This window comes from Calonectris borealis, chromosome Z, assembly GCF_964195595.1.
Source record: "Calonectris borealis chromosome Z, bCalBor7.hap1.2, whole genome shotgun sequence".
Taxonomy (NCBI): Eukaryota; Metazoa; Chordata; class Aves; order Procellariiformes; family Procellariidae; genus Calonectris; species Calonectris borealis.
The window spans coordinates 84,751,052-84,773,720 of NC_134352.1; the positions used below are offsets into that span (position 1 = coordinate 84,751,052).

Below are 22,669 nucleotides of genomic sequence, written 5' to 3' on the forward strand. Positions count from 1 at the left end.
GGAGCGTAGATCCTGTCATGTCTGACGCTAACACCAGAGGTGTTTTGCCCTATAGGACTATTAAAGGTGGATATCTGTAGTAGTGTAAAATCCAGGTAGCATCATGAAAAATATTTTCTCTGTGTTCTTACTTTAGAGTGTCGAAGTAGCTGAATAGACTTGTGTATTAGAAATTATCCTTTTTGAGGGATTTATGTCTGTGATTGCAACGCTTTCAATTTTAAGAAAATTGTACTGTTTGACATTTAGTTTTACAAAGCAAAGTGAAATTTCTAATTGCCACCTATAAAATATTTCTGCTTTGTTTTTTTATTTCAGAGGATTATTTATTTCTATCTCAGACAGAGGCCATATAAGGTCAATTGTGAACAACTGGCCAGAGAATGACGTTAAGGTACTACCACTGTGTAATTTTTTTCTAGTTGTTATTTAATCTCAGTTGAGCTTCTTAAGATTTGTTAGTATTTGATGGAAATGTAAATATTAAGTAATGCATCCTTGGCTGTTTGACGATGATGGCAAAATACAGTTAAGGAAGATAATGTGTATCTTGAAGAGCAGTGTTTTATCCTAAATATGAGGTTTATGGTTTGAGTAAAGAGTGGTGATGAGAACTAGACTTGCCAAACTTTTTATTTTACTTCATTATTCCACTTTTTGGGGAGGTGTGGGGGACGCACCTCTGGTCTTACTTATTGTGTTACATAGCAGTAGGAGAGGTGATCTCGTCCTCAGATTAGGACACAAGTGGTAGTTGGGAGGCCCAGATTTTGCCATTAAATCCTGTATGACCCAGTTGTGTCGAGAACCACGAGGGGAGATGAGGTGAATGATACTTATACGAACTTTTTGATGTCTGAATTTACAAGTGGAAATCGTAAACCCAAGTTACAAGCTGCAGTTCCACATGGCAGCTTGGATCCTTTCCACTTAGCTTTCAAAGATTTGGGCAGTGGGTTTCAGCAAAGAAAAAGGAGCATAGCAGATTCTAACATTAAGCATTATTGCTTCAAGTAAAATATTCCTTGTAATCTATTCTTTGTTTGACTGTGCAACCATACCTGAATTTTTGCCTGGAAAAAACCACAACTGGTATTGCTCTAAACTTTATAAATTTCAGTCATCATATGTAATTTCACCTGTTTTTGTTTTCAGGCTGTTGTCGTCACAGATGGAGAAAGAATATTGGGTCTTGGAGACCTAGGTGTGTATGGGATGGGAATTCCAGTAGGAAAACTGTGTTTGTATACAGCCTGTGCAGGAATAAATCCAGATAAATGCTTGCCTGTGTGCATCGACGTTGGAACTGATAATACAGTGAGTTTGACTGAACTTTGCCTGCCATAAGTTATCCCTATGAAAAGTATTTATTTAAGAGTATTTAGTACTATAAGAGAAGGTTTTTATTTGAGCACTTTTATGTAAGATAAAACCAAATATTTTATGTAAGGGTAAATGATTTGGAATTCACTATACAGTTACGTATCAGTGATTGAAAAACGCCAGTTAATTTGTCAGTGAAATGGTGCATTTGGAAGTAATTTGAATGCTGGAACACTGTAAAATAGGCAGTCAGGTTGACCTGACTTTAAGAAGCTGGAAATGTGAATCAGATTTATAAAGCAGTTTATTGTTCACAGTATTGATTTGTTCCATTTTAAAAGCAGCCATCACCAACCTCAAGTGCCAGCTGAAATTACTGAACATTGATATAGACTGGAGGCAGTTACAGTGGCTATATAAATGCAGTATCTTCGGTGTGAAATGTGTTGCTGTGAACTCTGGAAAGTGTATATTGAGGAAGTGATTCATCCTGCTGCTGTCTTTGATTTATTCTTTTTCAGACACTCTTAAAAGATCCATTTTATATGGGCCTATACCAAAAAAGGGATCGCTCACAGGTCTACGATGACCTTATTGATGAATTTATGGAAGCCATTACAGACAGGTATGACACTGAATATTCTGCACAGAAGTACGGCCAAAACTGCTGGCAAAAAAACCCCGTAACACATTGTCCTTGAAACAGTCATTTAAGGAATGAGGATAGGACTAAAAGTCAAGAGACGTGGCTGTATTTCTGGCTCCGTAGTGATTCTCTCTGTGACCTGGAACACGCTGCCTGTAGTTATCTGTTAGATATGCACAGAGCGGAGATGGAACTGTCTTAAGCAGTGACAGGCCTGAGGACATCTTCTTTCGAAAGATAATTGATTACGCAGGATTTGTTTTAAAAGGAATTTATTTCTTTATGTGTCTCTAGTGATAGGAATATTTGCCATGTTCTGTAGGTATGGCCAGAACACCCTTATCCAATTTGAAGATTTTGGAAACCACAATGCTTTTCGGTTTTTAAGAAAATACAGAGAGAAATATTGTACCTTCAATGACGATATTCAAGGTATACCCTTTGTTTATGTTCCTTAATGTATATGCAAAAACCATGCCTAAAACCATAATCTGCCACGTAGATCTGTTCAGCTCTCCTTAGATTTGTACTGCTTTTACAGGGACAGCTTCAGTGGCCTTGGCAGGACTGCTGGCAGCGCAGAAAGCCACTGGTAAACCACTTGCAGAGCAGAAAGTGCTGTTCCTTGGAGCAGGAGAGGTGAGTTCTTTTAAGGGCTCTAGAGCAACAGGAGATTTAACTGTATATTTTCTGGTTCTGTGGGACTTGTGGAGATTCACATTCTCTGAATTCCATTGCAGAACTTTTTATATAATGCCAGCTGAAATACATTAAGAGGAGGGATTACCTCCTTAAAGATGGCTATTTGAAAGGTGTTTAACATTTGCAAGGACTCAAGTTTTTCATTTTCTTACATGGACTTGAAAAAAAGCATCAGGGACTTGCGTGTAGTTGAAGGGGAATTTACCATAAAATTATGGTTTAATAAGAAGGGGGGTAAGAACATCTTGTTAATTTTTATAGCATTGGAGAGAAGTACACAGTGGTTTTTTTAGCAAGTTAAGTCAGTGGCTGTTTGCAGCAGACGCTAGTTACTTACTGGGGCAGCAGTGTCAGGACCAGCACCATGCTTCTTGGTATATCATCAAAATTGCTTCTATGGTGCTGACAAAATAACTTAATTAGCTGAACATTTCTCCAGCTGGGGAAGGTCCAGATTGCAGTAATTGGCCGATGTTGTATTGTTGCCTGAGCACTGAGCCCTGCTCTGCTCTTCCCTCTTCCTTATTTCTCCTGCCAGACTTAACAGCATGTGCAGCGAGCCAAGAGAAGGGATGTGGAGGGAAGCACTGCCAGCATCCACTTTCTGCCCTCTGCCTGCAAGGCCTTTATCACAGGCAGCGGGAGCAGAGAGAGGTTTGGAAAGCCGCTTGGCACAAAAGACTATGCCGTGGTTTCTTGACAGGAGGGCTGCAGCACTAACTTGTTCTTATTGTCTGGTTGGGCTGCTTTATTGTGGCTGCTGAACTGGTACAGGCATGGGGGCACAGTACCCAGGAGAGCTGCCTCTTTCTTTTGCCAGAAGACATGATGCTGTTGATCCCAGGAGTCTGCCCCCATCTAGGCAAACATTGCTTGTGTTTCAGAGCTGACTTACCAAATGATTTTTGTGGGGATCTTGAACAGGGTGGTGTTTGTGATGAGAGGCTTCTTTTGTGACTTGTTAAAAAACAAAAGTCCTTTTATCCACAAGGCCGCCCTGGGAATTGCGAACCTCATTGTTATGGCTATGATGGAAAGCGGTGTTTCTGCTGAGGAAGCCTACAGGAGAATATGGATGTTTGACAAATATGGTTTACTGGTTCAGGTAGGGGTGCACCATGCTTTGAAATACCACAATACAGATGGCCAGTGCTTTCTGTATCCTTCTCACAAAAGAATCAACTTTTTTTATCTATAGGGCCGAGAACAAAAGGTAGATTCCAATCAAGAGTCATTTACACATCAGGCTCCAGAGCAGATACCAAAGACATTTGTAGAGGCAGTGAATGTACTTCGGCCTTCAGCTATCATTGGTAAGTAAGGTTATTTTTGCTTCTGTGTTACCATCATTTGGTTATTCACTGCATTTAATTTGCTAATGTGGATCCAAGGAGGTTGGTGACAGTGATCTGCATTTCTGCTGATGTAAAGAAGATGAAAATGTGAGGTCCATTTTCTGCTTGAAAATATACGGAGCTGCAGGTTAGCTCTCAGTGCATCCTTCATTGCAGCTGTGGTGCCCCTTCTGCATCTTGTATCCTTGTTAACTGCTTTCTCTAGTCCTTGTCCAGCTGGTGTTGGACCTCTCTGAGCAAGTTCTCAGGGACTGCATGGCCACAATGAACTGAAACTGTAATGAAGGGCACTAAGAGTCAGGAAGACAAAAATACAACCTTTTTCCCAGACACATTCCCTACACCAGCAGCAAAGGAGAGAACAGTCACAAACACAGCATTTTGTGCTTTACAGGAGTTCCCTAACTTGAGTAATTTCTTTTTTTCCTGACCTTCCTTCCCCAGTCAGCTTCTCTGGCCAGAATCTGCCAGCAGCATGGCTTGAAAAGCTGTTTCATACTGCAGATCACCAATACCTGTTAGGTCACTGACATATGTAGGTATTGATTTATAACTGTGGCTGTCTGCAGAGGTCAGATGGGATTACAGACTGCAATTTCCTTTGCACATGATTTATTTGGAGAAGAAAAGCTTTTGGCTCAGTAGCCACCCTGAAGTTTGTAGCCATTGTCCCAATGTACACCATTTTTATGTATTTGTACTTATGTCTTTGGGTGTGGTCAGAAATACCAATATCAAGGGAATGTGCATTGCACAGTTAACACCCAGCTAGCATGAATCATCTGTGAAGAACCTTGAGTTCCCACTTGCTTATCCAGGGCAGCGATAAATGTTCTTTACATAGATCAATACAAAGAATCATGTAAAATAGGCTTTTGGAACACATTAATTAGACGTTCCTGTGAAAATGAGAATTTTAAGCAGCCACTAACAGAGCAGTGCCTGGTTTCCATCTCCTGCTGCTAGAAAAGCCTGCGATGCTTTGCTCTGAGTGGGAGGCTTCAGGGGTGACATGAACTTAATCTCCAGTCGCTGTCATCTGCCCTGAGGCAGTCAAGTATTGATTCTATTTTTATGTGTTTCCATTTACTTCAGGAGTTGCAGGAGCTGGGCGGCTCTTCTCTCAGGATGTGATCAAAGCAATGGCCTCTATCAATGAGCGACCCATAATATTTGCACTAAGTAACCCTACAGTGAAAGCTGAATGCACAGCAGAGGAAGCATATACGTTAACAGAGGTATGTAATGTTTAGAAATGTTGACCTATTGGCACTTAGTGATAGAACTGTTTACTGAGCGTAAGAATGCAAGAACTCAAATTATTTTATTATTACTTGGATTTACTGACATAATAATATAGATCTTTCTTGTCTTCTGGCAAAAGTAAATGGAAGTGATTTGAAAAGAAGTCTTGATTTTTTAAATAACGACATTTTGCAAAGCTTAAAATAGCCTAAATCTTACTACTTTTTAAAAGAATGACCACTAGGTACTGTTTCATATCTTTGATTAATTAACTGTTTCCCACTACGCTTTTTAATTATTTTGGTTTTTAAAGACACAGCCTACATTAACATTGTAATAGATACTAGGTGCAACCTTTAAAAGGTAATGGCTGCCACGTTGTGAGTAAAGTCCTTAAAGCAGATAATGTCCTTGCATCAATCCGGGAATTCTGCTTTGCACTCAACTCATTTCCTAGTGTCTGCAGGTCAGAACTCGTATCATTAACAGTGACCTGCGAAGACCTGTGCTTCCAGTGCAGGAGTCTGTGGTGGCCCTCTGTCCTTGTATTCGCCTTTCGCAACGTCTGTGTCTCGTGCACTGGCACCACCAAACGTTGAAATGAGTGAACCAAGAATAAACACACCTCGTCCAGCACTCTTACCTCTGTGGGGTGCTTGCGGGGGCTTGGAAGTTGGGGGTTTGGGGTGATTTTTTTAATAACGCTATCACCGGCGCATCCAGACCTTGGTTTTGCCGCTAATGAAGCAAGTCTCTTACCCTTCTGCACAACTTTTTATATAAAACTAATCATCTTTGAAGACAGCCTGAAGGGAAGGAGATGGGGCCAAGGGAGCATCAGGCAGACAGAGCGCTAGCTTTAACACTTTGAACTGGCTGGTAATGCCTTTTCTTTACATGGTAGACTTCAGCTCGCTGTGATCTTTCCCCTGTCCACAGGGCCTGCCTGCAGACTTCAGGGGTGGGGCTTGTGAAAAGACATATTTTTTTCTTTTCTTTTCTTTTTTTTTTTAAATACAGCCCCAAATCAAGTGACTCACATGTGAAGATGAGTGGGTGGAGATCTTTCCTTGTTTCTTGATGCAGAACTATGAACTGCTTCTTTCCACTGTTAGTGTGGCTCAGTTTCCAGCACAACAACCTCAGCGGTGTTAGCTTCACACCGGGAAGGGCAGAACTCCATCGTTTCCGCCTGGCACCCAAATTCTCTTCCATGTTACTGGGCCCATCAGCTCAGAGGGAACTCTTGCTACAGAAATTTGCAGGTCCAGAGTGAGCCCTAGGCAGGAATGACAGCCTCTGGACAAAATCTAGACTTTAGCTTTTAATAGTAAATGAGAACGCTTTTAATTGAAGATGGTTTAATATTTCTCGGATATCTTGCATTAGCCAGAATAGTGAGTTGGGCAGTGTTTCAGTATATAAAATTAAATTCCAATATCTTGGATAGAAAGTAAACAAGAGTTAGTTATACAGCCAAGCCTTTAGCTGGCATAAATAAATGTAAAAACTACTGGCATCTCTGATGGCTGAAGGAGGCCAGCAGCACTATTAGAGAGAGAATCAGCCTAATTTTGCTTGCACTTTTTATAGAATATCAACAGAGCAATAGATGTTTCAAGGGAAGAGGCTCACTTGTTCCCCATGGCTGTGTGCTGAGTCCCAAGGCGTTGGACCTCGGTAGTTGTCGCTATCGGATGCAGAAGCAAGACAGTGTTGGTTAGATTCAGGTGTGGTAACATGTCTTCACTGAAGTAGCTGTGTGAGCATAGTGCTATTTAGGAAGTTTGTGCCAAGTAGAGAGAGGATCTTTTGTTTTTTCCTGCATTGGATCCATGTGTCCTTTTATTTGCGATTTTCCGTAAGTTATTATTTATAGACATGGGTTATTTGGACAACTAAATATTACTGGTCAGTAAATGAACGGGTGTAATTTTGTTCCAGTCCTTATTAATACATTTTGTAACGTTTCTGGCTCTTTAGACTTTTCTCCATATCTCATGTTTGTTTTCATAATGCTCTTTAGTTCTCTGAAACGTACTCAGTTTACCCATAGTTTGCCCTTCAAAATGTATAGTAGTTTTCTCTTCAAAATACAGTAATTACCTAGAAAATCCTCTCAGACTTTACTTACTTTGTGATTTAACTAACAAAGTTTGTCAGGCAATTAGGGATCAGAGATGTCTGATAGGAATAGCCTAATCCTGGCTGGTGGAAAATCTTAGGCTAAACTAGGAAGTCAGTAAGGAAAGGAAGATACCATCGCTAACCTTTTATTCCTTATTCTTTTTCCGCTAGATGGCACCTGTAAAAGCCTGATGATGCTTTAGTGCCCTCTGCCACTGTGTATTGTATGGGCTTTTGTTGTGTTTTAATTTCTATTGTCTTTTGGTCCTGTCCTCAAATGCATCCATATAGAATCATTAAGGTTGGAAAAGACCTCTAAGATCATCTAGTCCAACTGTCAACCCAACACCACCATGTTTTGCTCCCTACACAAAAAGGCTATTGTCATGGGTATGCCCTAACATTCAAACCTATTTCCTGAGTCTTTAGCTTCTTGGGTAATTTGTTCTCAAATGTAGTGGTCCTGGGGAGCCTTAAATATTTTAAAGTAATGTTATTAAACCTGTTACTCAAAAGAAAGTCAAGATTTTTTGCTTACAGGGGTTTTACTGCTTGAGGAACGGGTCATTTATCTGGAGGGTATGTTTCACACTCCAGATTCTGGATTTGTTTTAATATTTCGTGCTGATTAAAATCCTTTTCAAAGGAAGGATAAGCAAACTGCATTATTCACTCCTCTCAGACCTCTCAGCAATAAAAGTGTGATATAACCCTCCCACCCATCAGTAAACAAGTGGCTTCTATTTCAGTCTCCTTTTGGAAGTGGCCATTATTCAGCTGTCTTTGTACAGTCCCTATGGTGGTGGGTCCTGGCGTCTGGCCATGGTTCCTGATATATGGTTATGGTTATAATAATGGTTAACACACAAGTACTTTATTTTGTGTGTGAGTAGTTCCTCTAAGTCATTGCTGTCTTAAAGAACAATGAATGATAAAACAAATAGATTGCTTCCATTCCTTAGAAAGCTGCACAATTCAATGTGTACGCTTGCCTCTTTTGCTTTCCAGATGTTTCCTGCAGAAACATTGCACGTTCTGCAGCTGCAGAAACACACAGGTGCTTACTGATTCTTGTATCTCTTCCAGGCCCTACTGGAAAGGGTGGGTTTGGTTGTTGTCATTCTGGGATTGTAGAAATTGAGGCAGCAAGGGATTTAAGTATGTGCTTGAATCCAGTTGCATTCAGTAGGGCCGTTTGTCTTTTTGCATTTGGCTGTGTGCTCGAGTACCTTCCTGACTGAGTCCTAGAGCTGACTGGCAGCTGTAGGACTCTGGTGTCCCTGTACTTCATAATGACTGTATTGCTCCATACTGTTGGCTCTTTAGAAGCTGCCTGACTGTGATTATTCCTCTGTTTAACAGGGCCGTTGCTTGTTCGCCAGTGGCAGTCCCTTCGAGCTGGTGACTCTGAAAGATGGAAGAACCTTCAAACCAGGCCAAGGAAACAATGCTTATATTTTTCCAGGTAATAAATAAAATTGTCGTCTTTTAATCTTTAAGACTGGGCTATTAGCGCCTTTTCTTGGGTTCCCTTGCTACACTAGGCACAGTTAGTGAAGCAGCATGGAGAGGTGTTACCGGCGTTTAAAGCTGAGAACTCAATCAGAAGAATGAATGAAATCAGTGAAGGATGGATGTTAGGCATGTGCAGCTACATATGTGACATGCATACAGTGAGCTCACCTGACAGGATATTTCTAAGAAAACGAAAGGGTGTTATCAAAGGCTTTGAAAGCTGCTGCATTATGGGTTCCTCTGCTTGTTTTTTGGGGGGAAGGGGAAAATAAGTGTCAATATGCTCCTCTTGAAGTTATGTCTGCACAAGTGAGGGTACAAAAGAAGCACCAGGGATATTTCTCTGCTTTCCCCTTTCTCTCCCTTTCCTCCCTGAGCTGCTAAGCTCCAACCCCTTGTCAAAAGCCACCTATTATAGTAAATGACTAGCACACATGGTAGTAGTTTTGTGAATGTGTGTAGAAAGCTATGGGAAGATTTTTAAAAGTAACATTCTAGATGACTCGCAGCTTCTCGGGAGCAGGCTGCATATTTTAAAATGATGTGGCCCTAATTGGCGATAATTTTATTGTAGGCGTGGCTCTCGCTGTGATCCTCAGCAGTGTTCGACATATTAGTGATAAGGTTTTCCTAGAGGCTGCTAAGGTAAGTGTGGAAGCAGAGTAGGCTGTGGCTTCTGACATGATGGTGGATGACATGATGGGCAATTTCTCAAATCTTGCTGAAACTCTATGGTTTCCTGTTTCATTTCTGTTGGTTTTATCCCTCCCCAATGGAAAAAAATGGATTTTGATCAAACAAAATTGTGAAAAGTATCAGTTTCCACTGCAATTTTAATTTTTTCATCCAGAAACCAAACACCCAAATAGGAAATCTGTCCATGTGTAAATTGCCTCCCAGCCTTGTAGGTCTGGCAGCAAACCTACTCCTCCTCCCGCCCCGCTCCGGGTTCCACAGCTGGCACTGTCAGGGATGCACATGGTGCCTGGGCTCCCATCCTCTCCTGCCTTTCCACTCTGGAGCAGGAGCACCTACCACATCGGAGTAGCCAGTGAATCAACTGGCCAAACACATGGGCAGTCCTGCAGGCATGGCTTTCATGGTTATGGGTAGTGCAGCCTCCAAAAAAATAGGATCTTATTTTGCTAAATGCTTACAAGCAGAATTTGCTGATACAGGCACAGATTGCAGAGTTGATCTTTGAGAATTTTGAGATTTTGACTGCCTTATTCCAGTGCTTTGGGAGCACTCTAGTAGTAAGAACACTGCAACTTGTTTCTCTCAGGTGTTTTAGCATGTTATTGATCCCATTCAGGATGCAGTAAATAAAACTTGTTTGTTTTTCTAACTCAGGCGTTGACAGAACAGTTGACCGATGAAGAACTTGCACAAGGAAGACTTTATCCTCCACTGTCTAATATCAGGGAAGTTTCTATTTATATTGCTGTCAAGGTGAGTGTGAAGCATAAAAAATGGACTGTATTAAAAGTGTTTTATGTGTACATTAACCTGCTGAATTGCACAGTATGACCCTTGAACACTAGGTGCTTGGGCACAAAATACCCAGTTCTTTGTGCCTTTAATAAGAGACACTTATAAAAATCTTGGGTTTGTTGGATGCTTCAGTTTGGCAGTGATGATGGGCCAAAATTGTGCTCCTTTGATTTCTGAAATTAAGTTTTCAGATCCCTGGCAAGGCATTCAGGAATTGTAAAAAGACTTTGGTGTTTGTCTTTATCCAGTTTGTGAGTGCTAAACGTATTGCAGTGGAAGCGTGGATGTTATGTGAATGTAGTAAAAGGCACAAACTGCATGGTGATTTAACTTTTCAGGTTATGGAATTTTTGTACGCAAACAACATGGCTTTCCATTACCCTGAACCTGCAGACAAGAACCATTACATTCGATCAAAGGTTTGGACCTACGAATACGAATCCTTCATGCCAGATGTGTATGACTGGCCTGAATCTAAGGTTCACTGATGCATCAGAAGATCGTACTCCTCAGGCAGTATCTTCTACTCTGCAGGGATCCCTTTTTCAGACCAATTTAAATCGTGATCTTTGAGTCCTGTAATTTATTTTCGCTCATTTTGTTGTCTTTTTTTCCCTTCTACCCTGTTTTTCACTTGACGTAGATTTCTCCCCACTTTCCCAAGTACTTGATAAACTGTATGGATGATGGCATCCGTCACAGGAATGAGAGAGCTCTCCAAAATTCATTTAAATAATGACATTGCGTTTCTAGCTTTGAGCCAGCACCACATAAAGAATTCCATTAATGTTTTAGCTACATGTGTTTAATGATGAACTATAGCTCTCTCATCACTGCTGATTTCCAGAATGATTTATTTCTGCTTTTAATAATCAGTCTTCTAATTGTCCTAGTGTTGTCACATTGCATTATCTGTGACATCACCAGAGAGCATTTGTCAAAAAAAAAAAAAAAAAGGACAGCTTAAGACAAATTTAACAGTCTAATGGGCTTTCTGTTTTGTCCGATGTTTAAAGATGCCCATGTCCGGACTTGTGGCATTGGCTGCTCTGTTTCTTTGAATGTGCTTTGAGGACCAGCGTGGTGTGCACATGTGGAATCTGCAGCAGTGTTTGTATTTCGTGTTTTCATCATTGTGTGAAATCTTTTATCAGGAAAAATGTGAACTAGCTAAAATTATTCTTGGAAAGCCTGAAAATAATATTAATCACTTAATAGCTTTTAAAAACAAAGCTACGCTGTTGCATAATAAATTCTATCACATAAAGGCAGGATCTGAAGTAATTTACGGAAATCTTTTAGAGATTTTACAAGGAGATTTTCTGCAGTGGACTCCAAGGTAATGTAGCAAAGGATTTTTGTTTCACTTGTTAATTTTTTCAAGGTTCTGTTTCTTCTAAGTGAAATTGTTTTCTCCCTTGCATACCCTTGGTCTCACAAAAAGACTTGCGTGTGGTGTTTTCATGATGTCACTGACTCAAAAACTCCTAGGTGGACTCACTTGCCACTTCGAACAACCCCCCCACACGCAGCTGATGAAGCTGGAACAGAAAGTGTTACAGGCAGCTATTGACACGCACGTTTACAGACGTTTGACTGAATGTTTCTTGTGGTCTCACTCCAGTATATTCAGTTCAGTTTGATTACAGGACTCGAAAGATCTAATGCTTAGAAGCTCTAAGTTGATCACTTCATCTTCCTCGCTCCGTTTACAGGTTTAATTTGTCAGGTTTTTTGTGTAAAAACAAAAATTGTGAGTTGAATTTTTCCTTGCAATGAATAGTACTGCACATTTGATACAGATACCACAATGTGCGTTCCTTTTCATTTTGTTCCTATCAGGTTTGAGTGCCCTCCATTACTTTGTATTAGCAGGCAAGGACACACAGTGATAGTTACAGTCTGTGACTGCTCTAAATCTGGTCTCTGTAACAAGAACAGTGGTATGTCAGGAGCAGAAATAAAGATAATGTGCTGTTTCATAGTTTGCTGCATCAAGGCAAAAAAGGACAAAAAAAAAAAAAATAGATACATGTAAAAGGGCTATACTGCCAAACTTGAAGCCGAAATCCAAAGAGATGAAGTAAAGCTTGCTTGGGAGTTACCTATGGCAGGCACCTCTCTCATATCCTCATTCATCTTGGAAAGTGCAGAAAGAATAGAACAGGGAAAATAGTCTCTGTATCCCCTTGGACATGGTTTCTGTCGCTTACTGCCTAGTATCTGATTTTAAAATTATGTTTGTGTATTAGATAAAAAGAACAGTAAACTTTGGGAAGGCTTTACCTAAGTGAGGAAAGAAGACTGATTATATAAACACAGAAAATAGTGATGTGGGGAGAAGACTGCCTATTCAAACTGTGGTAAAGTGCTGTCTGGTGGACTCGAAATGCTACGTTGCCAAGTTGGGCGACGTACGTGGTTTGCAACTTGTATGCGTAAGTATATGTACAAAAAAGACCAACACACACATATGATGTTTTTACAAATAATTCTTTTTTCATCTATTTTTGCTATGCCTGGTTTTTATCGTATTTAAATTTGTGATCTTACTGAAAAATTATTTATTTAGTGTACAAATTATTTTTACCTTCTGAAAATTCAACTCTAGCAGAAGCCTGTGGTAGTGTGTCAGTGGAGTTCTGCATCATTGGATTCAAGTATATTGGGAACGCACGCTTCCTCACTTCTGCCAACGTATTAATTAGGCAGACGAGTAACAAAAATATCCCATGCACTGATCTTGTGTCCCGCCTGATAATGATCACAGAGGCAAGGCAATCGGTCCATAAATATGGCTCTGTCTTACAAAATAAAGATCTGCATCCGTCTATTCAGTCTGATTATTTTTTTTTTTCAGGCAAGAAGTGCAGTCATGGTTCATAATCAGTGGGCATTGATAGTACTCAGGAAAACCTGGCGCTTGGGAAAATAGCATTACCTGCGTGCAGCCGGAGTCTTGCTTTGGGCAAGAGTGTTTTTGGTTCCCAAAGGGAGCTACCGTGCCGGAAATTTGCAGTGGCTGCTGTCAAGCCGAGGGAAGATGCTTGTTCCGTGAAGTGCAGTCCTTTCCCTTCCTGGCACAGGCTCCCTGCTGTCTTTAAGCAGATGCCAAGAGGGATTGTTCAGAACTGGCCAGCAGTGGGATTTTCCCAAGTACAAATGTTCCTGCATAATTTTTCTGGAAATCCCACTGCGCAGGTGAAGAAAAAACAGTCTTTAACTGGCTCGGAGGCTCCAGTGGCAATACAGCCCTGCCCTGATGGGGCTGCAGATGTGTTGGAGCTCTAGAGTAGAGAAGGCCTGACTGTGTCTCTCTAATCTATCCCAGTTACGGCAGCTAAGTGGTACCAGTTAGACTTCATCTATGCATAGGCACCTGTGGACATCGTTTAATCAGGTTATGTGGATCATCTATAGCTTGCAATATAGACATGGTGGAATCTTACCTTTCATGTGTAGCCATTGTTTTCCATTAGCAACAGGTAACATGTCAGCTCACAAAGTTTTAAGTGCATTTCACTCTCCATTTCATCTTTTTCAGATTTTTTTTTTTATAAAACATATAGATTCATCTTTGGTTTTGTGTATTCTTCAGATCTAATTAATCTTTGAATTAGTTACAACTGCTAATCTTGCCGCTTAGTAAGGAACCACAGTATCCTTTTTTGTATTCTACTTAACCTGATTTTTTTCTATTTGCTGGCTTATTTAAAAGCATTTACCGATCTTTATCTATACAGAAAATTCTCTTACGCAGTATGCAAAGGAAAAGAGTTGTCACCAGGATGCATTTTGTAATGGTATAACTTACAGCATTAGCATATAGCGTAAGTTAAGCTTATACTGTTCTTTACAAAAATATGTCACCTAAAGGATGACTAGTGTTCTAGCTCTTCACACAGCTCTGGTGACTTTTGCCCTCCGAACGGTATAGAAGTCTGTCTTTCATGTCTCTTCTGTGAGGATACTATTCCGGATGTACAGAACACTTCTGAGAGGATCAGAAACTCCCACTGAGGTCAGTAGCTCAGTCTTTTCCAGGACTGGTCCAAGACTTGCTTCCTTAAAATCAACAGGAAGCCTCTTGGCAGCAATGTATAGAAATGTCTAGGGGAGGAGAAGAAAGGTAGCTAAGGGAGCGCAGCCTTTTTTTAAGAAATCTGTGTGTTCTTCTTCAAAGATGTTAAAAAGCTTTGTATGTTCCTGAAGCGCATGCCCGCGTGCCAACAATTGACATGTAGAGGAAGACTATTAAAACGTTGTGGCTGATAGATTTTTAAAACCCAGATGTGACTCCTTGAATAAGTTCTTGGTTATGTTTGTGAACAGTGGTGTTTCATGATGTTGTGTTTGTTTTCCAAGCCTAAAACAAAGCGACACTTCACATGCAGATCGGTGTTTAACAGGTTTCCTGTGGTAGGTGCGTGTCTTTGTACTGTTTTTTTCCAGCACGCTGTTTTGCAGGAGGGGGTAAGGTAACCCATTGTCACACTCCTCTGGTAGTGACTGTAAAGGTGAATCATACACCTTTTAGTTTTTCATAAGCAGCGCTGTTTCGTGACTACTCCTGTAGGAGAGTGTGGGGATCACTATTGTACAGCTACAACTGTGAATTTTAGTTCAGCTGACTCTGGGCCTAAGTAAATCCAAGTTGTCTTTCACTTGCTCCGGCTCTTCTTGATTTCAAAGGTGCAGATTTGAGCACCTCTGTTATTCGGATAAAGGTATCTACGAGATGCTCAGATCGGACTGTAAGAAAAGTACGGTTTGGACTCCTGTTCTGTCTCAGCTATAAGTGCTATTCCTGAGTTTAAGAAAACCACTGTCGTTTTTGGACTCTTTTCAAGATGATGCGTACTGCTATCCTGTTTCATAACAGCCGTACGTTATAGGCAGGGACTGGTGTTACATTGAATACTGGAGCAAGGAGAAAATCTAGAGCAAAGCTCTAATTGCACCCACTTGACAGCTGAATTTGAGCAATGTAATTCCATTGCCGCTGGTGAAGGGACATCTAATTCTGTATGGATCTACCTTGACCTACCTACCTACTCCCAAAATACACATTACCATGGTATCCGAAAGCCTGCAGATGTTCTGGGTGAACCACGACGAAAATTCAGCACGCTTTAGACCTCTGCTTCCTGCCGTCGCCTCCCGAATCGCAGCACTCGGTGGGGATGCAGCTTACTCGTGCCTTCTCCCGAGGAGCATCTAGCTAACATCTAGATGGTACGTGGGGAATCCGGTACCTGGTGGCACGGTGGACCATGCTACAACTCATGTAAAAAGCTCTCTCGCATGGGACATTTTGCTTGTGGGGCAGGAACCCTATGGCGTGCGCTTATATTCCCCGCACCCGAAGTGGGCGCTGGATTGAACTGAACTCTCTGAGTACCTTTGACTTACCCATCCTTTAAGTGGTTCCTTTCTAATGAAAATGGAAATAAAAATACTTTTAGGACTACACAAACATAGGCCAGTGTGTCAAGAAATAAAATGTCAAAATAATTTACATTTATTTCTATCTTAAACATACCTACTTACACGAATAAACGTAAGTCTGCTGGAGTGCTTGTGAGAACAGTTCTAGCCTGTCCGGGGTTGACTTTACCTGGGGGGGGTCATTGTATTTAAATGTGAACTGATGGGGTTTTTTTCTCCTTTATAATGTTGTAACTATTGAAATGTGTGTTCTGGTCTTCTATTTTCTTAGTAAAATGCATTCCCTTTGCCTAAATTACATTTGATTTTGTTTATTCTGAAAAAATAACACTCGATCTCTACAGAATTGGTACGCAATTGCCTAAATCACCGGCGTTATTTTTCTCCTTTTGTTCCTTGCGAATGATCAGCAAACAGGCACTTGGGCTGTAGGCCGATTACAATTTTACCTCAAAACGGGTTTTCTAGAACACCTGGCTGTTTGACAGCACTGTACGAAGGACCTCCTCACAGGGGACTCCAGCATCTACACCGTATTTTAACCGATGCACAAAACCCGAGGTTCAGGCGGCGTGAGGCAGGGCCCCGGCAGCGCAGGGCCCTTCCCGCCCTGCGGCCCCGCCTGGGAGGGCGCGGAGGCGGCGGGGCCGGGCGGGCTCCGCCTGCTGCCGCCGGGGGGAGGTAGGCCGGGCGGGCGGGTAGGGGAGGCCGGGGAGGCGGGCCGGGCCTGCGCGTGACGCGTGTTCTGACTAAACCCTGTCGTCCCCGGAGCCGCGTCCCCTCGCCGCGGCGTAGCGGCCTCGTCCTGCCGCCCCCTGCCCCCGCTTCGGGCCGTTCCCCACAAGTGCTCTCGGGGAGCGGCGGAGGGCCGCGGCCCGGGGGGGTGGAGGCGGCCGGGCAGCCTGAAGGGTTTCGGGAGAGGTTGGACCCACGTCCCAGCCCGCGGACACAAATTCACGGCGTAAGGCCCGAGGCCAGTTCAGCTGGGAAGTTGTTAATCGGCTTTTACACTGAGGAAAAGGCAGCCGAATGTTTATTTCTGCCTTTTGGGGGGGTGATGGATGTTTGTCCTGGCCCCCAAGGTCGGGTAATTACATGTTGCACCTTGGTGTGCTTGGAGGACCCTGCTAGCACAGCGGGGAAGAGGACTGCTTTCCCTTGTAGCAGCTCTAAAAGCAACTAAACCTGAGAAATAGTAATTCTTTTCCTTGGTAGGTATCTGAAGCTGTTGAGGCACCTGGAGTTTGAAATGAGGTGGAAATACATCTGAAAACGAGTCAGGAACTAAGTCTGGGAAGACCAAGGCCGGAGAAAGCACGCCCCGTCAGGCGAGACAGCTTCGTGCACGTGGAAGTTCTGCTCCTAACGCAGCTTTCCGAAGGTTCTCCTCCACCTGCGGACCAGCCAGGCTCCTCATCTGGACAATGTAGCGGATACATGAACAACTGGGGTATGGCAGCTGATTGTATAGATCCTTCTGCTGCAATAGGCATTCCGTGATCTGTCGCGCAGCCTTCAGGCTACGTAAAGGGTTTAATTTTTCGCTTAACACTGATGAGAAGTAAAACATCAATCACTTTCAAGGATGCCGTTGCAAAGTAAATGAGGTCGCTCCCGCCCCTTGCGGTCTCTGAAGTTGTGTTTTGAGGGGAGCGAATCTTTCCCCTCTGCGTTGCTGGGCTGCCCCACTCCTGATGTCCAGTAATGGCATTTAAATGTCAGAAGTGGCTGGTTGGTGTTAGTCAACCTGAAAAGGCTTTTAGAGGAAAGCACATGCAGGAAAATTCAAAGTTTAAATGAAGAAGAAAGAACAGTGGGTTTAAAGATTAGAGCGTTTCCAGCTGGCTGAGGCTGTTTCTTTAGGTAATGAGCAAAGGTCGCGTCTTGCGTTTGGGCTGCGTGTTTGCAACCTTCTATTGACATAAAAAGGAAATCTGCTGCTTGTAAATATTGTGTTGTCTGAAAGTTATATCCTACTTTAGGGAGGTTTTATTTTTATTTCTTCAGGGAAGGGGAATTTGATTCTCATGCTAAAGTACATAGGATGCCTTTATTTAAAGCAAAAAAGTTTGTTTCTTTCCTAGCATAAATATCTATGTTCAGCGGCTCAAAATCTCTCTTTCAGGTGGCATACTGACGTATTTAAAATGTCGATGGATATAACTTTCCTTGGCACAGGCTCAGCGTATCCCTCTCCAACAAGAGGAGCATCGGCGTTAGTGCTTCGCAGGGAAGGAGAGTGCTGGCTCTTCGACTGCGGAGAGGGAACACAAACACAACTCATGAAGAGCCATCTCAAAGCAGGTTTGTGCTGTTGAAAGGTATTGTGATGAGGGAAGGGGAAGAGTTTCATGAGATCTAAACAAAATACTTTGTCCTCATGCTCGTGGTATTTGAATACATACTAAACATGCATGAGCATCTGAAGGTGCTGGCAGTTGGGCGGCAGTTGCTGAACCTGCTGTGCAGTAATCCTTGATTGCCCTTTGGAAAAGAGTTTGAGAACCAAACTCTCCTGAATTCATTTCTTGGGTTTTGTAATTTCAAATGTGGACCATAGACCAGCTTTAAGCTGGCACAGTTTGTATTTGAAGACAGCTCTAGACAATACCTGCTGTGAGTCTTCTTGTCAATAAATATTGTGCTTTTATTTTCAAGTAAAGTTGTGTATTCGTGGTAACTTTTACATTTTGGCAAATAAAGTAGAAACCAGACTTACCTTCAGTCGCTGTGCTTTTGCTGTCTACAGCGGCAAGAGCAGACTTCTGACTCAAGTTATAAAGATGGAATTACCAGTTATAAAGAGAAAACCAACCTCCTGCTCCTCCAAAATCTGAAGCTATCAGGGGATTTAATGACCAAGTGAATAGACTAATTTTTATTAATTTTACTGATTTTCATTAAATTGTTCTTAAATCAAAACAAAGAGATTCTGTCCTCCCTATTGCTCGGTCCTAACAGATGCTGGAGAAAATGCCTTACCGCAAGGAAGTGGGAACTCAGCTAGCAGAGGAGACTGAGGCAGCCTGATTAAAGTACATGTGTCTGTAGTGAGAGAAAATTCTGGGCTTTTTTAAGCTAGCAAGGGCAGGGCCCGGTGCCTGAGAGCTGGAATGAGACAAACTCGGACACGAAACAAAGCCCAAATCTTTAAGTGCAATTTTTCATCTGTTTGAAACAAACCAGTCAGGAACCGTGGGCTTCTGCCTTTTAAAAAACTTTGAAATCAAAACTGGATGGTTTTTTGTTTGTTGTTTTTTTTTTTAAATTATGTTGATTTTATGTGCTAGATCCAAAACTAGGAACAACGCAGATGCCACTTTGTATTTCTCATTAGTCCATGTAATATAAGAAAGCACAACCACTTTCCAGCATTTCTTTGCGTTTTAATATGGCAGATGTCACCAGTTGATTCTGTTCCGTGCTTGTAGGACGTTTTGCTTAGAAGCATCTAAAACTTTTGTCTCGGCAGTCTTTTCTTGACAAATCAAGCCAAAATAAACCTTCTGTGGAAATTTATTGCTACTGTGGAAAAAAAAAATACTTTGTGGTTTGGGATTTATTTCTTAAACACTGGTTTTATTTTAATTTCCCTCCTTCCTTATTTCCTACTTCTTGCCAAAAAGTGGTTATTTCTGAGTTGTTATGGTATTCATTTATGTTCCTATCTTCTTCTGGTTTGTTTTTCTTTTCCTGTTGTTCTAATCAATAGGCAGAATTACCAAGATTTTCATAACTCATCTTCACGGTGACCACTTTTTTGGTCTTCCTGGCCTGCTGTGTACACTCAGCCTCCAAAGTAGCCCTGACCCAAACAAACCACCTGTTGATATTTATGGGCCGATAGGACTGCGAAACTTCATATGGAGGAGCATGGAGCTCTCCCACTCACAACTTCTCTTTCCCTACACTGTTCATGAACTGGTACCTACGCAGGACCAGTGCCCCGCAGAAGAATTTAAGGAGTTTTCTTACTTGGACAGAGATGAGGTATCTCCCCAGGGAGCACGAGGGAGAATACTCCACCTGGATCCAGTAGAAAACTCTTACTTGCTGGTTGAGGATGAGCAGCTAGTTCTGAAAGCATTTCGCCTGTTTCACCGCGTTCCTTCCTTTGGCTTTGTGGTGGAAGAGAAGCCCCGGACCGGTAAACTCAATGTACAGAAACTGAAAGACCTTGGTAACTACTTTGACTTACTTTTCTTCTTTTTAATTTTTTAAATGCCTAAACGCATGTGTTTAAGCTGAGTAGCGACTCCAATTTTCAGCAAATGTAACAAAATTGTGTTCATAGGCAGTTGAAATCTTTTTATGACCACCTTTCTAGGGGTTCTAGCAAATTAGAGCTGCTGTATCTCTCTGTAATCCATTTTAATTCAATTTTCCACTTTCTGTTAAAGACATTTTAATACTTCATACCGATGCAGCAGTCTGAATTGGTGTGTAACCAATTAATAGTTTGTTGTGCCAATTAATACTGCAGACCATTCTCATACTGGGAAGAGCAAACAAGTTCAGACGTTAGATTCTTCAAACACACTACCTGCTAATGTTATAAGCTCTTTATTTGTATGAAGCGTGTGAAATATCAATTGCTCTTTATATTGAGGTTGTATTTTTTCAGTGAGACAGCTCTATATACAGTGTATTTCTTCTTAAGTGATTTTTTTTTTTAAAAAACCTGACACTCATCATAATATTTATGGACTCTTTTGCTTTTATTCACCAGGAGTTCAACCAGGTCCTTTATATGGGAAACTGAAGAATGGAACAGCAATCGTTCTAGAAAACGGAGTAACGATTTCTCCATCAGACGTCTTAGAAGACCCTATTCCTGGAAGAAAAATTTGCATTTTGGGGGATTGTTCAGGGGTGGTTGGAGATGCGGCCGTGAAGCTTTGCTGTGAAGCAGATGTACTGATACATGAAGCCACGTTGGATGATACCCAAGAGGAAAAGGCCAGGGAGCATGGTCATAGCACTCCAAAAATGGCATCGGATTTTGCAAAATTATGTAAAGTTAAGAAACTGGTTTTGACTCACTTCAGTCAGCGGTATAAACCAGCCGCTCAGAGAGGCGAGGGAGATACGGACATCACCGAACTGAAGAGACAGGCAGAGTCAGTGTTAGATGGTCAAGAAGTAACACTAGCTGAGGATTTTATGACAATAGAAATTCCAATGAAAAAGTAAAAATAGTAGTGTTAGCAAGTTCTGTATGAAGACATAAAGTAGGATGGTGTTGGATAGCACTTAAAAATAATGGTAGGGTTTCTGGTATCCAAATTAGTTCTCTTCTGTGGCACGCAAAGAACCGCTGCAAACTGGAGAGAGTACCAGATACAGTTAGCGTTGCTTTTGTAAAGCAAGAAAAAAGGATACTCCAACATCTGGAACTTGGAATAAATTCCTAAGTGATGGTTTCGGACGCCTAGTCTCCCAAGAAACCGAATGTGTAGGCTGGTGCGAGCCTTCAGGGGTTTTCCTTGGACCACAGATTCCTAGAGCAGAGCACTGGATCATTTGGCTTAATACAGCCCTCAGGAAGGTTTGTGTTCTGAACCAGAATTTAAGATATCTTGCCTGTTACAAGCTTTTGAATAACATCTATTTCAAACTTGTATACAGTATTTTGTAACTGTTATCCAGTTTCTATGTAAGAGGGCTATTACACTGACAGTAATAAAGTATTTATAACCCTGCCAAGTGTTTGTAACTGGGGGTGTTGCTATGTTCAACTTGAGGACCTCTTATAATTCTGCCTTTGTATATGCAGTTTTCTCATAAATATAGTTTAGGCTTCCTGTCAAAAGTGAATCACTCTTAAAAATTTGATTCATTTAGAGCTCTGAAGTGTGAGCCCTAAGTTTGCATACCTATTCCCTGCATCAGTAAAGTTTTGGAAGTATGCTGTGGCAGTCTTTAGGCAGATGACAAGTAGTCTTTCTTAAAGTGTTTCTCCAAGTGCATTTTCAAAGGCAAATTATCCTGATAAAAGCATATTTGTGTCTGTAGAAATACTCCTATGGGAGGAATTTCACCTATGTATAGCTCAGTCTGTTTCTGCAATGACTTTATTCTTTCAGTTAAGGGACATGTAGACCAACTTTATCTCCTTTTCTTCCCACCTCAAAACAAACTAGAAGTTGAAGTTTCCCAAATTTTAGCTCAATTTTCTGGTCAAAAGTAAAAAAATCAGTGTTTTTGAAAAATCTAGCCTAAATATGTTTCCCCTAGCATGGATTCCTGAAAGCTAAAACACTTCATAGCTTTCTAATAAACACTGAAAACTCTGGCAGGTTTAAGGACAGCTTAACTGTACTTTTGTTGAGTTGATGGTAATGCAGATGGAAAATGAATCTGTTTTAATATACAATTTCCCTCCTTGCTTTAAATGTAGAATAACAAAGCTCCAAAAAACAAAAGCACTCCCACTCTTTAAAGATCTCTCCCTTGTAAATGGTGCACCGCTCAAAGGTGGTTTGTGTACAGTGGTAATCCTCACCCAGACCAAGCTGGTGAGATGAGGATGTTAAATCCTGCAGATAATTTTTCTATACTCTTCACATTTTCTTGACTAAGAGTGTACTCAGCTGTAATTAAGCAACAGTTTTCAAAGAAAAAGAAAAGGAGTGTGATCGTAGTGTTTGACTAAAGGGATCGAATTGAGTTGGATGGCTTATCCCAACCCTTCAAAGAGTAACTCCGAACTGAGTTACACCAATATTAATATTTCATGCTTCAAATATGCTTCAAATGTAGAGGAAGTCTTTGATTTCTTTAAAAAAAAATATTGGGAAGAGTTGCAAACTTG

At 41.4% G+C, this 22,669-nt stretch overlaps 2 protein-coding genes across 5 annotated transcripts in view; both read left to right on the forward strand.

The window, feature by feature from the left end:
• Window positions 1-16,155, forward strand: part of LOC142075873 (NAD-dependent malic enzyme, mitochondrial-like) — a 36,494-nt gene extending 20,339 nt beyond the window's left edge. The window contains exons 5-16 of one of the 2 annotated variants that reach the window (XM_075137904.1): window positions 319-394; window positions 1,156-1,317; window positions 1,845-1,948; window positions 2,292-2,401; window positions 2,511-2,608; window positions 3,663-3,776; window positions 3,870-3,984; window positions 5,122-5,264; window positions 8,761-8,863; window positions 9,488-9,558; window positions 10,267-10,365; window positions 10,746-16,155. In XM_075137904.1, the coding sequence (XP_074994005.1) occupies window positions 319-394; window positions 1,156-1,317; window positions 1,845-1,948; window positions 2,292-2,401; window positions 2,511-2,608; window positions 3,663-3,776; window positions 3,870-3,984; window positions 5,122-5,264; window positions 8,761-8,863; window positions 9,488-9,558; window positions 10,267-10,365; window positions 10,746-10,895 (1,345 nt within the window). In that variant the 3' untranslated portion in view covers window positions 10,896-16,155. The remainder of the gene's footprint in view (window positions 1-318; window positions 395-1,155; window positions 1,318-1,844; window positions 1,949-2,291; window positions 2,402-2,510; window positions 2,609-3,662; window positions 3,777-3,869; window positions 3,985-5,121; window positions 5,265-8,760; window positions 8,864-9,487; window positions 9,559-10,266; window positions 10,366-10,745) is intronic. The other variant, XR_012671043.1, reaches the window with a different exon arrangement.
• A 448-nt stretch (window positions 16,156-16,603) lies between these two features.
• On the forward strand, window positions 16,604-21,827 carry LOC142075875 (zinc phosphodiesterase ELAC protein 1-like). 3 transcript variants are annotated; one of them, XM_075137911.1, is made up of 5 exons: window positions 16,604-16,942; window positions 17,071-17,305; window positions 17,981-18,159; window positions 19,568-20,035; window positions 20,585-21,827. In XM_075137911.1, exons 3-5 carry the CDS (start codon window positions 18,003-18,005, stop codon window positions 21,046-21,048), a joined length of 1,089 nt encoding a protein of 362 aa, XP_074994012.1. In that variant the 5' UTR covers window positions 16,604-16,942; window positions 17,071-17,305; window positions 17,981-18,002; the 3' UTR covers window positions 21,049-21,827. The 3 variants fall into 3 exon arrangements, with proteins under 3 accessions (XP_074994012.1, XP_074994013.1, XP_074994011.1); XM_075137912.1 differs by having other exon boundaries at window positions 16,604-16,876; XM_075137910.1 differs by having other exon boundaries at window positions 16,604-16,816.
• Window positions 21,828-22,669: the final 842 nt, after the last annotated feature.

Bases quoted from the DNA above. Each gene is read 5' to 3' on its own strand.
- LOC142075875 (XM_075137911.1), top strand. From the start codon at position 18,003: ATGTCGATGGATATAACTTTCCTTGGCACAGGCTCAGCGTATCCCTCT. The intron at 18,160-19,567 runs GTTTGTGCTGTT...TCTAATCAATAG, and splicing joins GAAGAGCCATCTCAAAGCAG to GCAGAATTACCAAGATTTTC. The intron at 20,036-20,584 runs GTAACTACTTTG...TTTATTCACCAG, and splicing joins ACAGAAACTGAAAGACCTTG to GAGTTCAACCAGGTCCTTTA.